This window comes from Hyla sarda, chromosome 8 (assembly GCF_029499605.1).
Source record: "Hyla sarda isolate aHylSar1 chromosome 8, aHylSar1.hap1, whole genome shotgun sequence".
In the NCBI taxonomy this organism is placed as follows: Eukaryota; Metazoa; Chordata; class Amphibia; order Anura; family Hylidae; genus Hyla; species Hyla sarda.
This window is the reverse complement of record NC_079196.1, coordinates 49,505,623-49,525,806: the sequence shown is the minus strand read 5'-3', so window position 1 is coordinate 49,525,806 and position 20,184 is coordinate 49,505,623. Positions and strand designations below refer to the sequence as shown.

General features: G+C 41.9%; 1 protein-coding gene across 9 annotated transcripts in view; it reads left to right on the top strand.

Annotated features, from left to right (window-relative positions):
• The window catches only part of STK39 (serine/threonine kinase 39), a 452,628-nt gene that overhangs the window by 97,662 nt on the left and 334,782 nt on the right, over nt 1–20,184 (top strand). For 8 of the 9 annotated variants that reach the window (XM_056533261.1, XM_056533262.1, XM_056533265.1 and 5 more), the window contains exon 2: nt 9,887–9,999. In XM_056533261.1, the coding sequence (XP_056389236.1) occupies nt 9,887–9,999 (113 nt within the window). Of the gene's footprint in view, nt 1–3,178; nt 3,296–9,886; nt 10,000–20,184 lie in introns of those variants that run through there. The other variant, XM_056533267.1, reaches the window with a different exon arrangement.

The window sequence follows — 20,184 nt, the reverse complement described above, 5'->3', positions numbered from 1 at the left end:
CGACAAAATCAAACCTATATAAGTAGGGTATCATTTTAATCGTATGGACCTAGAGAATAAAGATAACGTGTCATTTTTACCGAAAAATGTACTACGTAGAAACGGAAGCCCCCAAAAGTTACAAAATTGCATTTTTTTTTCAATTTTGTCGCACAATTATTTTTTTTTCCGTTTCACCGTAGATTTTTGGGCAAAATGACTGACATCATTACAAAGTAGAATTGGTGGCGCAAAAAATAAGCCATCATATGGATTTTTAGGTGCAAAATTAAAAGAGTTATGATTTTTTAAAGGCAAGGAGCAAAAAACGAAAATGCAAAAACGGAAAAACCCCCGGTCCTTAAGGGGTTAATCATACATGCTATAGTACAATTAAATGCTTTAATATTAAGTACAATGGGTTGCTCAAAAAACAAGCCCTCATATGAGTCTGTGGATGAAAAAATAAAAGGTTTTCCAAAGGCAAGAAGATAAAACTGAAAACTCTAAATTAAAATGGTCTGTGTCCTCAAGTTCTAAATGCTCTGCGTCTTTAAGGGGTTAAGTGCAAATGGCATCTGAGATCACTGATAAAGGAAATACCTTCCCTCTATACTGTCCATATTATGTTGTCCTTATAACATTATACAAGGAATATCTGAAAAGCTTGCCTTATGACAAACCACACCCTGATATACGGTACCTCATATATTCAATTGTTTTCAACTTTGCTTCTACTGGTACAAAGTCATGAACAAGAAACTGTCAATCACTGTGTGTGGGTGGGGAATGCAGGACTCACAGGCTTTCTCTGTGAGTCCTAACTAGAGTTGCTAGGTTGCTGGGTTTCCCGCCCAAATGGGCTGCTTTGTTTTTTGGAATCCAGTGAGTTTGCATCAACCTACTTAAAGGGATACTATGCTCCCCAGCATCCAGAACATTTACTTCTGAATGCTGGGTGTGGGCTTCCTTGGTCGCCACGCCCCCTTTTGATGTCACGCCCCGCCTCTGTGACATCACGCCCCGCCCCCTCAATGCAAGTCTATGGGAAGAGGCCATGACAGCCATCATGCCTCCTCCCATAGCCTTTCACTGAGGGGGTGGGGTGTGACATCACAAGGGGGCGGAGTGTGACATCACAAGGGGGCGACCACGAATGCCCGCACCCAGCATTCAGAACTAAATGTTCAGGACACTGGGGAGCAGAATACCCCTTTAAACCTAGTTTTTTGAATTTTAGGTCTTTGGGGGAGTTGGTAATGCTGTACTGTCAGCAGGGGGCAGCATCACTAGCAGAGTCTCTGACCTAGTTGTGATGCTATTTATGATTTAGAGAGGGTCGTTATAGCTGTTACTGTTTTCGGGAACAATATGACTATAATTCTGTCAGTACTTTATATACTAAAACAACCTTCTATCTAAGGCTGGGTTCACAATTATCAGGGGTCCGGCATAGTTTCTCTCTGGCGTGCACCGGAGGGAAACTGCTGCTAGAACTGATCCCATTCATTTGGATTGGACAGTTCACAATTATCCAGCGTCTCACTTTTGATGTTGGATGGTTGTACATGTCAGAGGGCACCAGACAGGGGAACGCAGCTTGCCCCTGTCCACCATCCAGAATATTTCCTTCATTCTGGTAATTGGGGAATGTCCTAATGGTCAGCATCCACTGATCACATTGTAAGTTGCACAGTATGGGAATACAGTGCGTTTGTGATGTAATCTGTGGGAAAATTTTAGGCTTTTAGTGTGTATTTAAACTTTAATCCTGGGAAGTCTAGTCCTAAGTAGAGAAATATATATCCCCAATATCCCATAAAAGGATTGAGTTTTGTTTTTTGGCGCTTAATAGGCAAATCTAATGCAGGGCCATAAAACGTTCATGTGAATTAGGCCTAAAGTTGCCATGTTCTGGTACAGGTAGGATTTTAGACATATTAGTCTTGTTGCTATTGGCAACTTCTACACTTTCCATTTTGGCTAGTTTCAATAAACTTTCCCATGGAATTCTCAGTAAAAGCGTGATGTGTAACTTGTGTCTGCAACAAATTGCCGACTCATTGTAATTATAAATAGATAAGCAATTAGACAGTAGGGATGTCTCACATAACTATTAATTATCCATGGTCTCCATAGTGATATGATGTCCAAAGAGATCAGGAGCTTGTTATCCAAGCAAAGGGCAGACAGTCTTGTACCAGAATAAGCATGATTCACTTGTAGCTGTGCTAGCTGACCTGTATTCTTCATATATGTCTTGTGCTGGGAGCCCATGACCCCTGTTTGCCCATTTACAGACACAGTGCTTCTCTTAGACTGCACTGAAGGGTTGTCTACATGGCCAACTATCCATTGAATTCAATGGGCAAAGCATCAGCTCTTTAATAGGGAACAAGGACCACAGGTGAGGGTCTCAAAGTCTACCAACTCTTTATGATATATCATATAGCTATGCCATAAATGTATAGGGTGGAGGGCAATGAAGGAGTCAAGTACTCAGTATCCAAGGTTTACGGACCTCCTCAGGCTCCAGTGCTATTTACGACATAGTCAATTCTCCAGAACTAGTTTACAATTTTCTAATACCACGTCAACTAAAATGGACCCAAGACCAGGCTCCCTAAACTATTACAGACCCCAAACCCCCTAAACGAATACAAAGCCCAGAAAATCCACTATAAATAAGTACCCATATCAGACACCCTAAACTAATATTCCAGACCCCTACAGAACCCCACACCACGTTCTGTGGGAGGGGTGTAGCTTTGAAGCTGCACCAAACCAGTCACCTGGAGATGCAGAGCTAGTGGAGTAAGGTGGGACTGAGCTGTCATGAAGAGTTTGTGGTTAAAGAACCTGTGATGTGGGTGTATCGGGCGTAAAGACGAAACAAAAAAAAGAACAGAAAATAGAAGGATGTGGCTTGCGGAAGGGGTGTGACTTGCAAGCTGGACCGACACACTCCCACGGAGATGCAGAGTGGAGCTTGTGGAGTAAGTGTCAGAACCTATAGGGTTAAAAGGTTCTGACAGGTTCCTTGTTGTTTTCTTGTTGCCTGGTTACGCCCGGCTGTCTGGACTGGTCAGCTGACCTTGATTGGAGCACCTGTTCTGGCTCCATATAAGCTGGCAGTTTACTCCCAGTCAGTGCTTGCTATAGAGCTCAGTTTCTACTCTAACTGTTTTCTGTAATTGTTATATCTGGCTTTTTGAACCTTTGGCTCCTCTCTCTGACTATTCTCTCTGGTATTAGCAATTTTGTACTGTGACATCTCTTGGCTTCAGACGCGGATAGCTGACATTGGACTTATTGTGTGAGTGTTTAGTATTTTTTTGTTAGTCTGTCTGTTATCCTACTGTCCCCGGACCTAGTCTGTGTCATTTTAGTTTATTATTTTGACAATTACGCCCCTCACATATAAAGGAAGGGACTGTCTTCGTGGTTACGGACCTGTCGTTTAGGGCAGGTACGTAAGTAAGCAGGGACAGGGAAGTGGGCGAGAATAGAAGAATAGAGTGCACTCCTTCCCTGCCCATACTTGACAGTAAGATAATGGAAGTCACATAGACTTGCATGTGGCATAAGACAAAAAACCCTGACCCTCACAAATGGGGGTGAATTAGTGTTAATTTAAAGAGTACCTGTAACCAAAAAAACTTTTAATATAATGTTCCTTGTGTAATTAGCAGACACTTTGCCATTCACTTGCTTTTAAAATTATCATCGTTAAAATGTTTAAAATGTAATAGAAAAAAATGACCACTAGGTGGCTCTGTTCTGTTCACTGCCACAATTAATACTGTGAGTCTGGTCTCCTCCCGGCCTGGCAGGAGACCAAACTCAGGAAGTGCTTCTCTGCACTAAGGTCTTCTATTCATCAAAGTGCCGCAACGATGTGAGCACAGAAGTTGTCCCCCAGTAGGCTTCAGTGATGTAATGCCTGCTGAGAAACGCCCACTTTCTCCTGCTGGGAGATTTTATTATGTGAGAAAGGTATGATACACATTTTTTTTTCTTTTTTACAGCTCTGAATTTTTTTTTTTTTAAAGTGGGAGGAGTGTAGGGATTAGTTAGGGAACATAACCTGAGTTAGTTTAGAAAAGTTTCTTTTGTGACAGGTACTCTTTATCTAACCAACCCTTATTTTTAGTTTACACATAAGTAACGTATGTGCCAAGTTTTATCGATTTTTGGAAGTGATGCTGGAATTTACCCACATACACTTGTTACACACATTGGGAAAGAATGATCAAAACCTGTGTATAGGAAGAGTGGTACAGTAGGCCAGAACAACCAATCAGAGCGCTTCATTTATTTTTCACAGGCCTTTTTAAAAATGAAAGAAGCAATCTGATTGGTTGCTATGGGCAACTGGACCATTTCTCCTTTACTCAGGTTTTGAAAAATCTCCCCCATTGAGTGATAAATAGATAGATCGATAGATATGATATATATATATATATATATATATATATATATATATATATATATATATGATAGATACATAGACAGACATGGATAGATAGATAGACAGACATGAATGAATAGATAGATCGATAGATAGATATTAGATAGATAGATATGAGATAGATAGATTGGGATAAATAGATAGATATGAGATAGATAAATAGATAGACATGAATAGATAGATAGATAGATAGATAGATAGATATGAGATAGATAGGTATGAGATAGATAGATAAAATTATAGAGGAAAACATCACATCCAGGCCAAATAAGATATTTCAGCGGTGCACGCAGAGTCCAGACCTTGGTCAAGGGTCCATATGAAAGATAGATATAAGATGTGTAAAGATAAATACACACACCCCTTACTTTATAAGATCCAGGGAACAGAATGTATATCATAATGTTTCAGTACTTTCAATGCTAAAGCTTGGAGTCTGCCCCTTAGAGAATATGCTTTTACTTACTCTCTAGCAGATCCCATCTGGTGCTGTATATCGTACAGTACGTGTATACGGTGGTGTCTCTGGGTACAGCTATTTAGCTTGTAGAAGTGGACAGTAATGATTCTGTTCCTTTCCCCTGGGGGTAATTTCATCTCATTACGCTGACGTTCCATATCCTACTTTTGGCTAAAGCAATATTTACTTTACGCTCAGCTTTTGTTCTTGGCCCGGATGCTACATTAATATAGTAGAAATTCTGTTTGTGTTTAGCTAAGGAGTGTCGGAAGATCTATAGCTGCAAATGACTGAAGGGATCCGATAGTGTAGGGTTGTCAGAAAATCTTCAATAATAGCAGCAACATTTTATCCTTCCATTTTGTTGCAAAACTACAACTCCCAGCATACCCGGACAGCCAACGGCTGTCCAGGCATGCTGGGAGTTGTAGTTTTGCAGCAACTGGAGGCTCCCTGGTTAGAAAACAACGGTCTAGACTTAAAGGGGTATTCCAGGATTTTTTTTTATTTGACTAGGCTACAGGGGCTGTAAAGTTAGTGTAGTTCATAATAGTGTCTGTACCTGTGTGTGATGGTGGTCTCACAATTATTCTGTGATTTTTGCCCCAATGTTTTTTTTAAGCAGCATTCAAAATTAGTGCTGTCTCAGGTTTTCCCAGGTTACAGTGCGGCCCGAGACATTGCATCACTAGTCAGGTATTCAGAGGAAGTCTGGGTTTGCATCAATGGGTGGAGTTACTGTGGGGGTAAAAAAGAGATAATTCTGCAAGGAATTGTAGTTTTGCAACAGCTGGAGGCACCCTGGTTAGAAAACACTGGTCTATTGCATGGAAGGGAGTAGAGATGTGTGTCAATGGTTGGGGTGGCTGATGGGTGAGAGGGAGAAAAGTGACCTTACATTTACAAACAAGGAATCCTGGGACTTGTAGTTGAAAGGAGGGAACTCAAACAGGAAATATCCATTTCACAAAAGCATAGCCACATTGTTATGGTTGACTCAGAACATAGCCGTTTAGCTTCAAGACAAGCACAGATCCTTCCTCAGCATGTCCATTACTGCCTGGCAGGTAAGTACTAAAATCACCTTATGGTGGATAACCCCTTAAAAAGAAAGAAACGACCATTGATTAGAAATATCCCACTTTCTGTATACAGCTCCCATGCAGACCTATGTGTCTGCATGGTTACAGATGTCACACAAACCCTATGCATCATCTAATCCTGCAGTTATATATTACTCCCCTGACTTTTTGGCTTCTTGCTGATTCACTGATTGTAGACGAAACGGTAGGTAGTAATCAAACAACGCACAAAAGGGGGAATTTTCATACTAGCGGGCATGTGCATGGTGTGTTTTTGTTTTGCGCATTGACTCCCGCATCACAGACAATGTTTGCTTATTTTCTGAGTCTGGATGGCTAGTTAATAATTTTTTTCCTCCTGCACTGAGACCAACATCCAGCATTGGAAGTTTTGTCAATTTACATACTGTATCTTTTTTACATTTTGTTTTCCAAAAAGAAAGCAGGAAAACATTTTTTTTTTGTTTTCGTGGCTTCAAAATTTCCAGAAATGTTACGTCTCTAGTGGAAGTCCTGTTTTTTAGTTAAACCTGATATGGAGCTCTCTGCTACCACCACTGGCCATGTGGGGTATTGTGAGGAGCAGAAAAACTAAGATTAAAGGGATATTTCAGGGGAAAACTTTTTTATATATATCAACTGGCTCCAGAAAGTTAAACAGATTTGTAAATTACTTCTATTAAAAAATCTTAATCCTTCCAATAATTATCAGCTGCTGAAGTTGAGTTGTTTTTTTCTTTCTTTCTGGCAACAGTGCTCTCTGCTGACATCTCTGCTTGTCTCGGGAACTGCACAGAGTATAAGAGGTTTGCTATGGGGATCTGCTTCTACTCTGGACAGTTCCCAAGACACGTGTCATCAGAGAGCAATTAGACAGAAAAGAACAATTCAACTTCAGCAGCTCATAAATACTGAAAGGATAAAGATTTTTTAATAGAAGTAATTTACAAATCTGCTTAACTTTCTGGAGCCAGTTGATATATATAAAAAAAGTTTTTTTCCTGGATAACCACTTTAAGTTTACAGGGCTGCTGGCATCTGCTAAAGGGAGTTTAATGGAGAAGAAAATACTGCATGACCTATTTATTTTTCTCTGCTCAACTCCTGTTGCAGTGTAACATAGTTCATAACATAGTAACATAGTTCATAAGGTTGAAAAAAGACCAGAGTCCATAAAGTTCAACCTCTAACCCTAATAAGTCCCTATTGAGTTGAGTTGATCCAGAGGAAGGCAAAAACCCTCATACTAGAGGTAAAAATTCCTTCCCGACTCTAAATATGGCATCAGAATAAATCCCTGGATCAATGTTCTGTCCCTATAAATCTATTATACATAACCAGAGATGTTATTATTCTCCAAAAATACATCCAGACCCATTTTGAACTCTATTACAGAGTTCCCCATGACCACCTCATCAGGCAGAGAATTCCACAGTCTCACTGCTCTTACAGTAAAGAACCCCGTCTGTGCTGGTGTAGAAACCTTCTTTCCTCTAGACGTAGAGGATGCCCCCTTGTTATAGATACAGTCCTGGGTATAAATAGATCATGGGAGAGATCTCTGTACGGCCCCCTGATGTATTTATACATAGTTATTAGGTCTCCCCTAAGCCTTCTTTTCCTAAACTAAATAACCCTAATTCTGATAATCTTTCTGGGTACTGTAGTCCTCCCATTCCCCATATTACTCTGGTTGCCCGTCTTTGAACCCTCTCCAGCTCCACTATATGTTTCTTGTACACTGGTGCCCAGTACTGTACACAGTATTCCATGTGTGGTCTGACTAGTGATTTGTACAGCGGTATAATTATTTCCTTGTCGTGGGTATCTTGATGCACCCCATCATTTTATTTGCCTTGGCAGCAGCTGCCCGACACTGGTCACTACAGCTAAATTTACTATTAACTAAGACTCCTAAATCCTTTTCCACGTCAATCGTCCCAAGTGTTCTCTCATTTAATACATAATCCCAGCCCGGATTTTTCTTCCCCATGTGCATTACCTTACATTTATCAGTGTTGAACTTCATCTGCCACTTCCCAGCCCAAACCTCCAACCTATCCAGATCCATTTGTAACAATGCCCTCTCCTCTATAGTGTTTACCGCTTTACAGAGTTTAGTATTATCTGCAAAGATTGCTACTTTACTATTCAACCCCTCTGCAAGGTCATTAATGAATATATTAAATAGGACAGGACCCAAGACGGACCCCATGTGGTCCCCACTAGTAACAGTCACCCAATCAGAATAAGTACCATTAATAACCACCCTCTGTTTCCTATCTTTGAGCCAGTTACTTACCCACTTGCACACATTCTCCCCCAGCCCAAACCTTCTCATTTTATGCACCAACCTTTTATGTGGCACCGTATCAAATACTTTGGAAAAATCCAGATATACGACATCCAGCGATTGCCCCTGGTCCAGTCTGGGACTCACCTCCTCATAAAAGCTGATCAGGTTAGTTTGGCAGGACCGATCCCTCATAAAGCCATGCTGATATGGAGTCATACATTTATTTTTATCAAGATATTCCAAAATAGCATCTCTTAGAAAACCCTCAAACAATTTACATACAACAGAGGTTAAACTAACAGGTCAACTTCGTCCTGCCTCCTTATGTGTACATATTACCATTCACATGGTACTTTCCACAGTGTCCTATGCATTCGGCATGTAGCGCTATGGAAAGTTCATATAGGGACTTTTGTGCCAGGAGTAAACTTTCTGTAGCGCTTAATGCTTACATGTTTAGGGCACTGTGAAATGTACCATGTAAATGATGTGTACACATTGCCGCTCGCCTCCACATGTTTACACAAATTATAAAATAAATTAAGGAGCTGCAAGCAGAGGGGCTGAGGGGCTGGAAAGGGAAATATTAGGAAGCAGGATGAAGGGACGTGGCTGCGAAAGCAACACACTGCAGCCAGATGTTACCTGGGGGTCAGTAGGAAGATAAAACTTTTGGCAGTTTCACACATTTGTGGTGTGTTTTTTTTCAAGAAATGTTGACTTCTATGGGTGAATGAAAATGCTAGAAAAAATGTGTTTATTGTATATTTTTTCTGGCATTCCCCCCATCTTATTCTTGAGTAGAAAAAAAAAAAACGCCAGACTAACGTTGTGTGTCTTTGTGGCCATAGAGCTTCATCCCTCATCCTGTATGAACTCCAGGCCTTGGCCTGTCTTGCCTCTGTTCCTTACATCTAAAGTAGAGATGTGAGTATTACACTGCAGACTGGGCCCTAAGTGATTCCATTTGACAAAACCTAAACAGTTTTATATTTGCTCGTATTTGTACATGGCAAATAGAGCAGCATAAGTTGTAGCAGATATGTTCCACGACATTTCGGTCCACTATAGACCACTATCAAGCCATATAATATTCTTGTACGGCTGTGGAAAGCATATGGTGTCTCTCTTGTCCTCTCTAAATACTGTATATCTGTTCATAAACCACCTGAGTTGTGATTATTGGTCACATCATGTTCACCTTGTGGCACTATTTCTCTAAAAAACACACTTTGAATAAGAAAACACATCAAAACTGGTGAAGTAACCCCAACCCACTTATGAGTCAGATGGTAGATTGATCACCAGGTGATCTCTTTAGGGATAAGACCCCACCCCCCTCTCTCTGCAAAGTCAGAGGAAATTATGGAAATTTTTGAAAATAATTTTAGTGGTAAAATGGGAATCATTGGGGCTAAAACCCATGCCTGTCACATCAGCTAAAACTGGTAAGCATACACGAGAACCTTTACATAATAGCCTATACTGTACTACATAGGCAAAAAACAAAAAAAACAAAACAAAAACAAAAAACAGATTATCTAATGTTATCAAAATCACTTTGATGTTCTCTAAATCTTTACATTTTTTTGTTTTAGGAAGTGGTGCCACAGCAGTGGTTCAAGCAGCACTATGCAAACCCAGACAAGAGCGGGTCGCCATAAAGAGAATAAACTTAGAGAAGTGCCAGACAAGCATGGACGAGCTACTTGTAAGTATGAGTAGTTTTTGAATCCAAAAATATATTTACATGTCATCGAAGGAGAAAAGCAGATATTGCATGTCGTACAACATCTGAATTTGCTGGCACCTGTGTAATACTCAAAGTGGTCATAAATGCACATGTAACATGAACGATTCGGTATAGCAGGCTGATGAAGTTCTCAATAGGTAGTGGGACCCTTTCTAAATTTTACTATGGGGCCCTAAAATTTATGGGGGAGATTTATCAAAACCTGTCCAAAAAAAAGTTGCTGAGTTGCCAATAGCAACCAATCAGATCGCTTCTTTCATTTTTGGAAAGGCCTCTGAAAAATGAAAGAAGCGATCTGATTGGTTGCTATGGACAACTCAGCAACTTTTCCTCTGGACAGGTTTTGATAAATCTCCCCCTATGTGTGTATCTTTTCTCTAGAGGTTTCTAATGGTTAACAATTTAACATGTAAAGTGTAATTTATCAATCATTTACTTGTCAGCAGAGAACAAGCTCTGTGCAAAATACGTGAAGCATGGAAGAAACAAAATTCAAATGTCCTTTCAATAGTCCCAATTTTGTAGTTTTCACCTTGGTGGATTCCTAAAGGCTAGGAACATCTTTACACTGATGTTATTTATTTCCTGAATGTAAAATAGAGCATCTTTTTTAAATAATCCTCATTAATCATTTCCTACCATTTAGCTGCTATGAAAAGAAATATATGATAAGTCTGTCTCACAGGCTTTCTGTGGTGACCAACCAGCTCAGATTGTGGTCAGGGTAAAGAGAATCCCTGGGGGACAGCTCACACAGGCTGACAATAGATAGAAAAGCAGATACAAGGCAGTTTGCTGAAAATAATACTGTGTAGAAGTGTAGAGTAAAGGCAGATCTGCAAAGAAGATGATACAGGATGTAACATAGAATCTAAGCAATATTGTTAATGAAGACCTATAGAGAAAAAGCTACAATAAGTACAGATCATGAATGCTCTATAAAGATAACTTGTATTCCTTGTCTTGCAGACACAGGACAAAGTTGAGTAGATTTTCAGAGGATGATTTGAGCATCAGGAGGAGGGAGATAACAGGAGAAAAAAGTCTTTTTGTCTGATATATTACAAAGTTTCTTATATTTGCCTGTACTATTGATCTATGCAATGTTTGTTCTAATGACAGTGCCTATTTAAGCTATGTTCACACACTGTTTTTTAAACCTCCTTTTGAGATGTTAATAGCTGAAAAATGGACCAAAAGCAAAAAACCTGTTTGTGAACAGAATGGTAGCTTAAAATAAAGCTAAAAAAAACCCTGTGTGACCATAGCTTAACCCCTTAAAGCCTACCTGTCAGATCCCACAAAAAAAATACTATGTTACTCAGTACCTAATCCTGAGCATGTACATCTATGTACATTTTATGCCTCTATATCATTTTTTAATAAAAATACTTCTTTTCATTAGCTCACAGTGTTCAAAATCCTCTAAGGGGAAGGGGGTGTGTCCCTCTCCTGTGGTGGTGGGAGGTGATTGGTGCTCCTGCTTATGCAGCCTTGTCCATGAGTCATCTCTTGACCATAACTCATGGACAAGCTGATGCTGCTGCAGGACTGGTTAGTGTCCCAGTAGGTATGGGGACCCCTAGTGGTGGGTTTTCACGGGAAACAACATATAAAATGATTTTGGATCTTAGGCAAAGTTTCCACTTGTTTTTTTTTTTTTTCTGGCAGTTTTTGGAAAATTGCCACTGCAGTTTTTGAGACAAAATCAAAAGGGAGGAGAAGTGTAAGTCCTTCCTTTATATGCCCTATTCCATTTGAATGCACTTCTGGCTTTGGCTCAAAAACTGCAGTGGTAGTTTTCCTAAAACTGCCAGAAAAAAAACCAAGTGGAAACTTAGCCTTACCATGCCCATTTAACCCCTTAAGGACCCATTTTGGCCTTAAAGGGGTACTGCGCCCCTAGACATCTTATCCCCTATCCAAAGGATACGGGATAAGATGTCAGATCGCCGTGGTCCCGCTGCTGGGGAGCCCTGGGACCGCGCTATCATTACAGCACAGAGCGAGTTCGCTCTGCACGTAATGGGGCCGGAGCATCGTTACGTCACGGCTCTGCCCCTCGTGACGTCACGGCACGCTCCTTTCAATACAAGTCTATGGGAGGGGGCGTGGCGCCACGCCCCCTCCCATAGACATGCATTAAGGGGACGGGCCGTGATGTCACGAGGGGCGGAGCCATGATGTCACGCTGCTCCGTCCCCCGTATCGCCGATCATTACGCACAGAGCGAACTCGCTCTGTGCTGTAATGATAGCGGGGTGCCGCAGGGGGGATCCTGGGGCTCCCCAGCAGCGGGACCACGGCGATCTGACATCTTATCCCTTTGGATAGGGGATAAGATGTCTAGGGGCGGAGTACACCTTTAAGGACCAGGCCAATTTAATTTTTGCATTTTTTTTTTCTCCTTACCTTCTACAAATCATTTTACATTTTCATACACAGACCCATATGAGGGCTTGTTTTTTGCGTCACCAATTTTACTTTGTAATGACATCACTAATTTTACCATAAAATATACGGCACAACAAAAAAAACATTGTTTATGTGGGGAAACAGGTTTTGTTTTCATGCTGTACACTTTACAGTAAAAATGACATGTTTTCTTTATTCTGTAGGTCAATACGATTAAAATGATACCCATGTTATATGCTTTTCTATTATTGTACCACTTTAAAAAAATCTCTAAATATTTTAACAAAATGTCATTGTTTAAAATTGCCCACCTATTGGACACCTATAACTTTCTCATGTTTCTATATACGGGGCAGTATGAGGGCTAATTTTTTGTGCTGTGATCTGTAATTTTTATTGGTACATATATTTTACTTTTTAATCACTTTTTATTATTATTATTATTATTATTATATTTTTTTTTTATAAAATGTGACTAAAAAGCAGCAATTTTGGACTTTTTTTTTTACATTTACGCCATTTACCATACGGTATAATTAACATTATATTTTGATTGTTCGGACATTTACACATGCAGCAATACCATATATGTTTAATAATAATTATTTTTTATGCTTTTTGGGGTAAAATGGGAAAAAGGGACGATTTACATTTTTATTGAGGAGAGGATTTTTCTAATTTTTTCCTTTTTTTTTTTAAACTCTTAGGAGACTATCTATAGCAATCATTTGATTGCTAAAACTGTTCAGTGCTATGCATAGGTCATAGCACTGATCAGTGTTATCGGTCATCTTCTGCTCTGATCTCAGACCTGAGTAGAAGACCCCAGGATATGGCCGGAGGCAGGTGAGGGGACCTCTGGCTGCCATGCTGGATGATCGGATCCCCACGGCAGGGCTGAATGCGATCCGATCATCCATTTTAAGTGCCGCACAGCCGCAGATGCTGTGATCGGTATTGATCACAATATCTGAGGGGTTAATGGTGGACATCAGCGCGATCGCTGATGTCCCCCATTACCGGCGGGTCCCTGGCTTCTGATAGCAGCCGGGACCTGCCGTGCATGACGCGAGCATCGAGCCGATGCTCGCGGACATTACAGAGCGTAAATGTACATCATGGTGCACTATGACTAAGTAATACGGCACCACCATGATGTACATTTACGTCCATTGTCGTTAAGGACCAGGCCAATTTAAATTTTTGCACTTTAGTTTTTTCCTCCTTCCCTACAAAAAATGAGGGCTTGTACATAGAGCAACATTGATCAGTGTTATTGGTGCTCCATTGCTCCAGCCTGCCATGGCTAACTGGCACATAGGAGCACAGATCTGATGGTGAGGAGGCAGGTCACTGCCTCAGCTTATTGGGAAATCGCTATTTCAGGGCAGTGGTCCCAATCAGCCCGCTGAGCTAGCTGGGAGTAGTTTTTTATGATTTAGATGCCAAGATCAACTTTGATTGCGGCATCTAAAGGGTTATTGCCGGGTATTGACCCGATCGGCAATGTCTGCCATTAGCCACGGGTCCTGGCTGCTGACAGCAGTCAGGACCAACCGGGCTATGAATAAGGCTCAGCTAATGAGCATGCTTCATAGTTCGGGAGCAGGACAAAGGCGTACAGGTATGCCCTTTGTCATTAAGAGGTTAAATGTGTAAAATATTTGTAGGGTGGAATTAAAAAAACTTACATAGCTGCATAGGAATGTCATTCACCTGTGTGGACCACTGATTGACAGGTAGTTGAAAAAAGGAAGAGGTTATTTAGCAACTGCAATATTAGAAATTAAGGAAAACAATTAAAAACAAAAATAATAATTCACTCCACTCATGGATATCAATTCATTTTGGACCAGAAGATCCCTTAATTTTAGGGTGCATTCACACCACGTGTCAGAGATCCGGCTGCTGGATCCGACTACGAAATTTCAAAACCGTCCGCTGCCGTATCCCAGCTGGACCGGCGCTGGATCTCATTCATTTAAATGCACCAACCGAACTCAGATAGTTACTCCGGTCGGCTCATTTTTGCCCTGTATCTGTTTTTGTGACCGGACTGAAAACCGTGGTATGCTGAAATTTGCAGTCCGGCCCAAAACTGGATACAGGGAAAAAATAAGCCATTTAAATGAATGAGATCCGGCAGCCGGATCTCGAAAACGTGGTGTGGATGCACCCTTACAGAGATGTCCTGCAGCAAAGACGTTATCACACAATCTGTATCCCCCTACTATAAACTGTAACCATTATTAGAAGTCATCTGGCCCTGATGCCCTTCTGGCTCATGAGAAAACATCAGTATTATAGATAGTACATGGATGTTGATGAATCATATGGCAGATTTTGCACTGGGTTCTCGTAGCTTCAATTACATCTCTGGTCCCGCATACAATCACTTGTTATTCCCAGCACAGGAAGGGCTGACAAGTTTGGATATGTTGACAGGCTATTTAGACAACTCAACTTTCCTTGGCTAAAAGTTGTTAAATAAGTAATAATGCATTTTATAGGTTGAAAAGACGCTTCCCCTGGTCCTGATTGAATTACACAGTGAGGGGCACGCCACAGGTGGCAGGAGAATGCAAAGGAAGCTATAGTGAGGCAGATTAATTTTTTATTACTCCCAAGTCCTTTCAGATAGACATGTCTCGTCCTGCATGGGTGATTACAGGTCAGCCATTCTCATTCATGCTTATGGAAATCATTTCCTCTAAATAAAATAGCTAAGGGGGGAATTCATTAGCATCACGTAAGAATAAGTCAAACGGGAGATTAGCTGCTGGAAAATTCCAGACAGAAGGCATTATATTTGTGGTAACCTGGCAGTCCTGAGCGGGTCAACTTTAAGGTTTAAGCTTAATTGTGGAACCTAGTGCTGGTGGGGAACGTCGTCTCTAAAGTTCCATACTATTGAGCACTAGACACTCCGTGTGCCGCCATATGGTGCTTTCAGATTATACTGTATTACAGAATTATTGTCTCGTAGAAGCAATCATGTAATGGCATCAGATAGGACATGGGACAGTTTTTTTTGCTGAGGAAGCAGTTTAAAATTCAACACTAAGACAAGAACACAAAGTGGTAACTACTGACCTTCCAGTCCACCTTCAAGTGTTTCTGCATAGCCAATGTAGCAGGACTGGTGCAATGTGAACCGCAGTCAACCAAGACAGAATAGAAGACCCTTTACATGTAAAATGCTTCCTTGATCCTTCGATTATAGTAGACATGTGGATGCAGAATAATGGTGACACGTTTCTAGACAGTCTTTGGTGCCCTTGGGTGCACCTAAGGGCACAAGAGCGCTTGGAACGCTTCACCATTACCATGTATCCATATATTTGTAAAAAAAAACAAAAAAACTAAGGAGTAGTTGTCCAGCGCGGATATGAATGCCCAAAAAATCCCAGTTTTATAACCTTCTTTTTGTAAGGGTGCTTACAAGCAGCGGCCCATGATGCTGAGCTGGGTGAGCTGATATATATGGGTTTGGATATGCGCAGGCGCAGTTCCATGCCGGACCCCATGATGATGACAAATATTGTGCACCTACGCAGAGAGACACGCAGGCGCAATATGGAGCGGGTCTCGTAGCAGAGGTTAATTGACAGCACTTGCGCACACCGGGACTTACAACTATGATGGATTTCCGGTGAGTTTCACCAATGATGACAAAGACTTATGTGATGATTGAGGAATGACAGGTTTTTTGACCAATTAGGGATCAGAATATATATTAGTAGTAAACACTTGGCATGTATTGGACTCATTGCTGGCTCCTTCAGAACTCTCCAGCGCTGTGTTGCCATCCATTTCTGGGGGCTTTTTGACGTATGTTTGGGGTCATTGTCCTGCTGGAATGACCCAAGATCTCGTACGCAAACCCAGCTTTCTGACACTGGGCTGTACAGTGCGACCCAAAATCCGTTGGTAATCCTCAGATTTCATGATGCCTTGTACACATTCAAGGCACCCAGTGCCAGAGGCAGCAAAACAACCCCAAAATATAATTGAACCTCCACCATATTTCACTATGGGCACTGTGTTGTTTTTTTTGTAGGCCTCATTCCATTTTCGGTAAACAATAGAATGATGTGCTTTACCAAAAAGCTTTATCTTGGTCTCATCTGTCCACAAAACATTTCCCCAGAAGGATTTTGGCTTATTCAAGTTCATTTTGGCAAAATGTAGTCTTGCTTTTTTATGTCTCTGTGTCAGAATTGGGGTCCTCCTCGGTCTCCTGCCATAGCATTTCATTTCATTTAAATGTCGACTGATGCTCCCTGCAGGACAGCTTGAGTTATCTTTGGAACTTGTTTGGGTCTGCTTATCCACCATCTGGAGATGGACTTGTAACCTTGAGATTGTTGATATTTTTCCACAATTTTGGTTCGCAAGTCCTTAGACAGTTCTCTTCTCTTCTTTCTGTTGTCCATGCTTAGTGCGGCACACACAGACACACAATGCAAAGACTAAGTGAACTTCTCTCCTTTTTATCTGCTTTCAGGTGTGATTTTTTTTTATATTGCCCACACCTGTTACTTATCCCAGGTGAATTTAAGGGAGCATCAAATGCTTGAAACATTCTTATTTTTCCACAGTTTTGAAAGGATGCCAATAATTTTGTCCAGCCCATTTTTGGAGTTCGGTGTGACATTATGTCCAATTTGCCAATTTGCTTTTTTTCCTCCTTTTTTTGGTTTAGTTCCAATACACACAAATGGAATAAACATGTGTATAGCAAAACATGTGTTACTGCATTCCTTTTCTGTGAGAAATACTTCATTTTCTTGAATAATTTCAGGGGTGCTAACATTTACGGCCATGACTTATATACCGTATATACTCGAGTATAAGCCGACCCGAGTATAAGCCAAGACCCCTAATTTCAACCCAAATCCCAGGAAAAGTTATTGACTCGAGTATAAGCCTAGGGTGGGAAATACATCATCCCCCCTGTCATCATCCAGACCCCCGTCATCATCCAGACCCGTCATTAACATCCTCATCATCATCACCGCCTGTCATCATCCAGACCCTCATCATCATCACCTGTCATCATCCCCTTGTCATCATCCCACACATCCCCCCTTCATCATCCCCTTGTCATCATCCCACACATCCCCCCTTCATCATCCCCTTGTCATCATCCCACATATCCCCCCTTCATCATCCCCTTGTCATCATCATCACCTGTCATCATCCCCTTGTCATCATCCCACACATCCCTCCCTTCATCATCCCCTTGTCATCATCCCACACATCCCCCCTTCATCATCCCCTTGTCATCATCCCCACCCCCCTTCATCATCCTCTTGTCATCATCCCACAACCCCCCTTCATCATCCCACACCCCCCTTCATCATCCCACACACCCCCTTCATCATCCCACACCCCCCCTTCATCATCCTCTTATCATCCGCCCTCAGTGGTCTTCAACCTGCGGACCTCCAGAGGTTTCAAAACTACAACTCCCAGCAAGCCCGGGCAGCCATCGGCTGTCCGGGCTTGCTGGGAGTTGTAGTTTTGAAACCTCCGGAGTTCCGCAGGTTGAAGACCACTGCGGCCTTCGACATCATCCAGCCCCCTCTCACCCCCCTTTAGTTCTGTACAGTACTCACCTCCGCTCGGCGCTGGTCCTGCAGGGCTGTCCGGAGAGGAGGTGGTCCGGTGGGATAGTAGTTCCGGGCTGCTATCTTCACCGGGGGCGCCTCTTCTCTGCGCTTCCGGCCCGGAATAGAGGCGTTGCCTTGACAATGACGCAGAAGTACGTTGGCAATGAACGCACCTCTGCGTCGTTGTCAAGGCAACGTGACTATTCTGAGGCCGGGCCCGAAGCGCTTAGAAGAGGCCTCCCCGGTGAAGATAGCAGCCCGGAACCACTATCCCACCGGACCACCTCCTCTCCGGACAGTCCTGCAGGACCGGACCAGCGCCGAGCGGAGGTGAGTACTGTACAGAAAGGGGGGTGAGAGGGGGCTGGATGAGAGGGGGCCGATGGCTGCCCGGGCTTGCTGGTAGTTGTAGTTTTGAAACCTCTGGAGGTCCGCAGGTTGAAGACCACTGCGGGTGGAGAGTTCACTCGAGTATAAGCCGAGGGGGGTGTTTTCAGCACGAAAAATCGTGCTGAAAAACTCGGCTTATACTCGAGTATATACGGTATATGGGTTTATTTTAAAAAACGCTTTTCTTGGTTAAACTTTATTATATTATTCACCATAGGTTAATTCTAAAAAAAAAATATATATATATTTTTTTAGATTCTTCAGAGTCGCCCCGTTTTGCTTTGATGACAGCTTTCCATGCTCTTGGCATTCCCTCAATCAGCTTCATGAGGTAGTCACCTAGAAAGGTTTTCCAACAGTCTTGAAGCAGATCCCATAGGTGCTGAGTAGAGATGAGCGAACTTACAGTAAATTCGATTCGTCACGAACTTCTCAGCTCGGCGGTTGCTGACTTATCCTGCATAAATTAGTTCAGCTTTCCGGTGCTCCGGTGGGCTGGAAAGAGTCTCCTAAGACTGTATCCACCTTTTTCAGCCCACGGGAGCACCGGAAAGCTGAACTAATTTATGCAGGAAAAGTCATCAACTGCCGAGCTGAGAAGTTCGTGACGAATCAAATTTACTGTAAGTTCGCTCATCTCTAGTGCTGAGCACTTGTTGGCTGCATTTCCCTAACTCTGCTGTCCAACTTATCCCAGATCATGTGAGTTGGGTTTAGTTTGGCCATGTCATTTGGTCAGGTACTTTTATATTTGTTGAGGAGCACTACTGAATTAATACCATAATACTACTATTGGTAGTTAAAAAAGGCTCTGCCACTAACCACTAAAACAACCATAAAATGTTATAACTTTTCTACTGCACTGGTGCACTAAGCCATTAGAATGCATATGATAAGGCTTCTTTCATGCTGCTGCTGTGACAGGGCAGGGTGACGTCCGTCGAGGAACCCGGGGAGAATAGTGGGATGAAAAATACACCATGCAATTATTTTTTAAACAATGGCACCTTGACGGACCCCATAATAGTAATTGGGATCTGTCGGGACCCATTGTTTCCTCTTGTACCCTGTCAAAAAATAACATCCGTTAAAGGGGTACTCCTCTGCTCAGCGTTTGGAACAAACTGTTCCGAATGCTGGAGCCGGTGCCTGGAGCTCAAAACATCATAGCCCAGCCCCCTCATGATGTCACACCCCGCCCCCTCAATGCAAGTCTATGGGAGGGACCTGCCCCCTCCCATAGACTTGCATTGAGGGGGTGGGGAGTGACATCACGAGGGGGCGGGGCTATGACTTCACGAGCTCCTGGCGGCGGCTCCAGCGTTCGGAACAGTTTGTTCCGAACACTGAGCAGTGGAGTACCCCTTTAAGGCACATATAACGTCAGTGTGAAAGGGGCCTAAATCTGATTAAAAGCGAATACCTAGATACCTAATACAGAGTTATCTTACGGAACATATAAAATAGCTTATAAATAAAAGCAATAATAATAATAAGAAAAAAATCATAAATTAATGTAATGTTCCTTAGCTCTGCATTTACTTTATATTGATATGTTGAAAAAATGCAATTCTACTTAGAAAACCCATGCAAACTGCATATAGTTAGACACCTAAAATTTTCCTTTTTTTTTTTAAAGCAATTCATGTATTGTCCAACACTTAAAAGTCAGAGCAATTAGACTTACATAAAAGTCCTCAATATCAGAATAATAAAGGATATT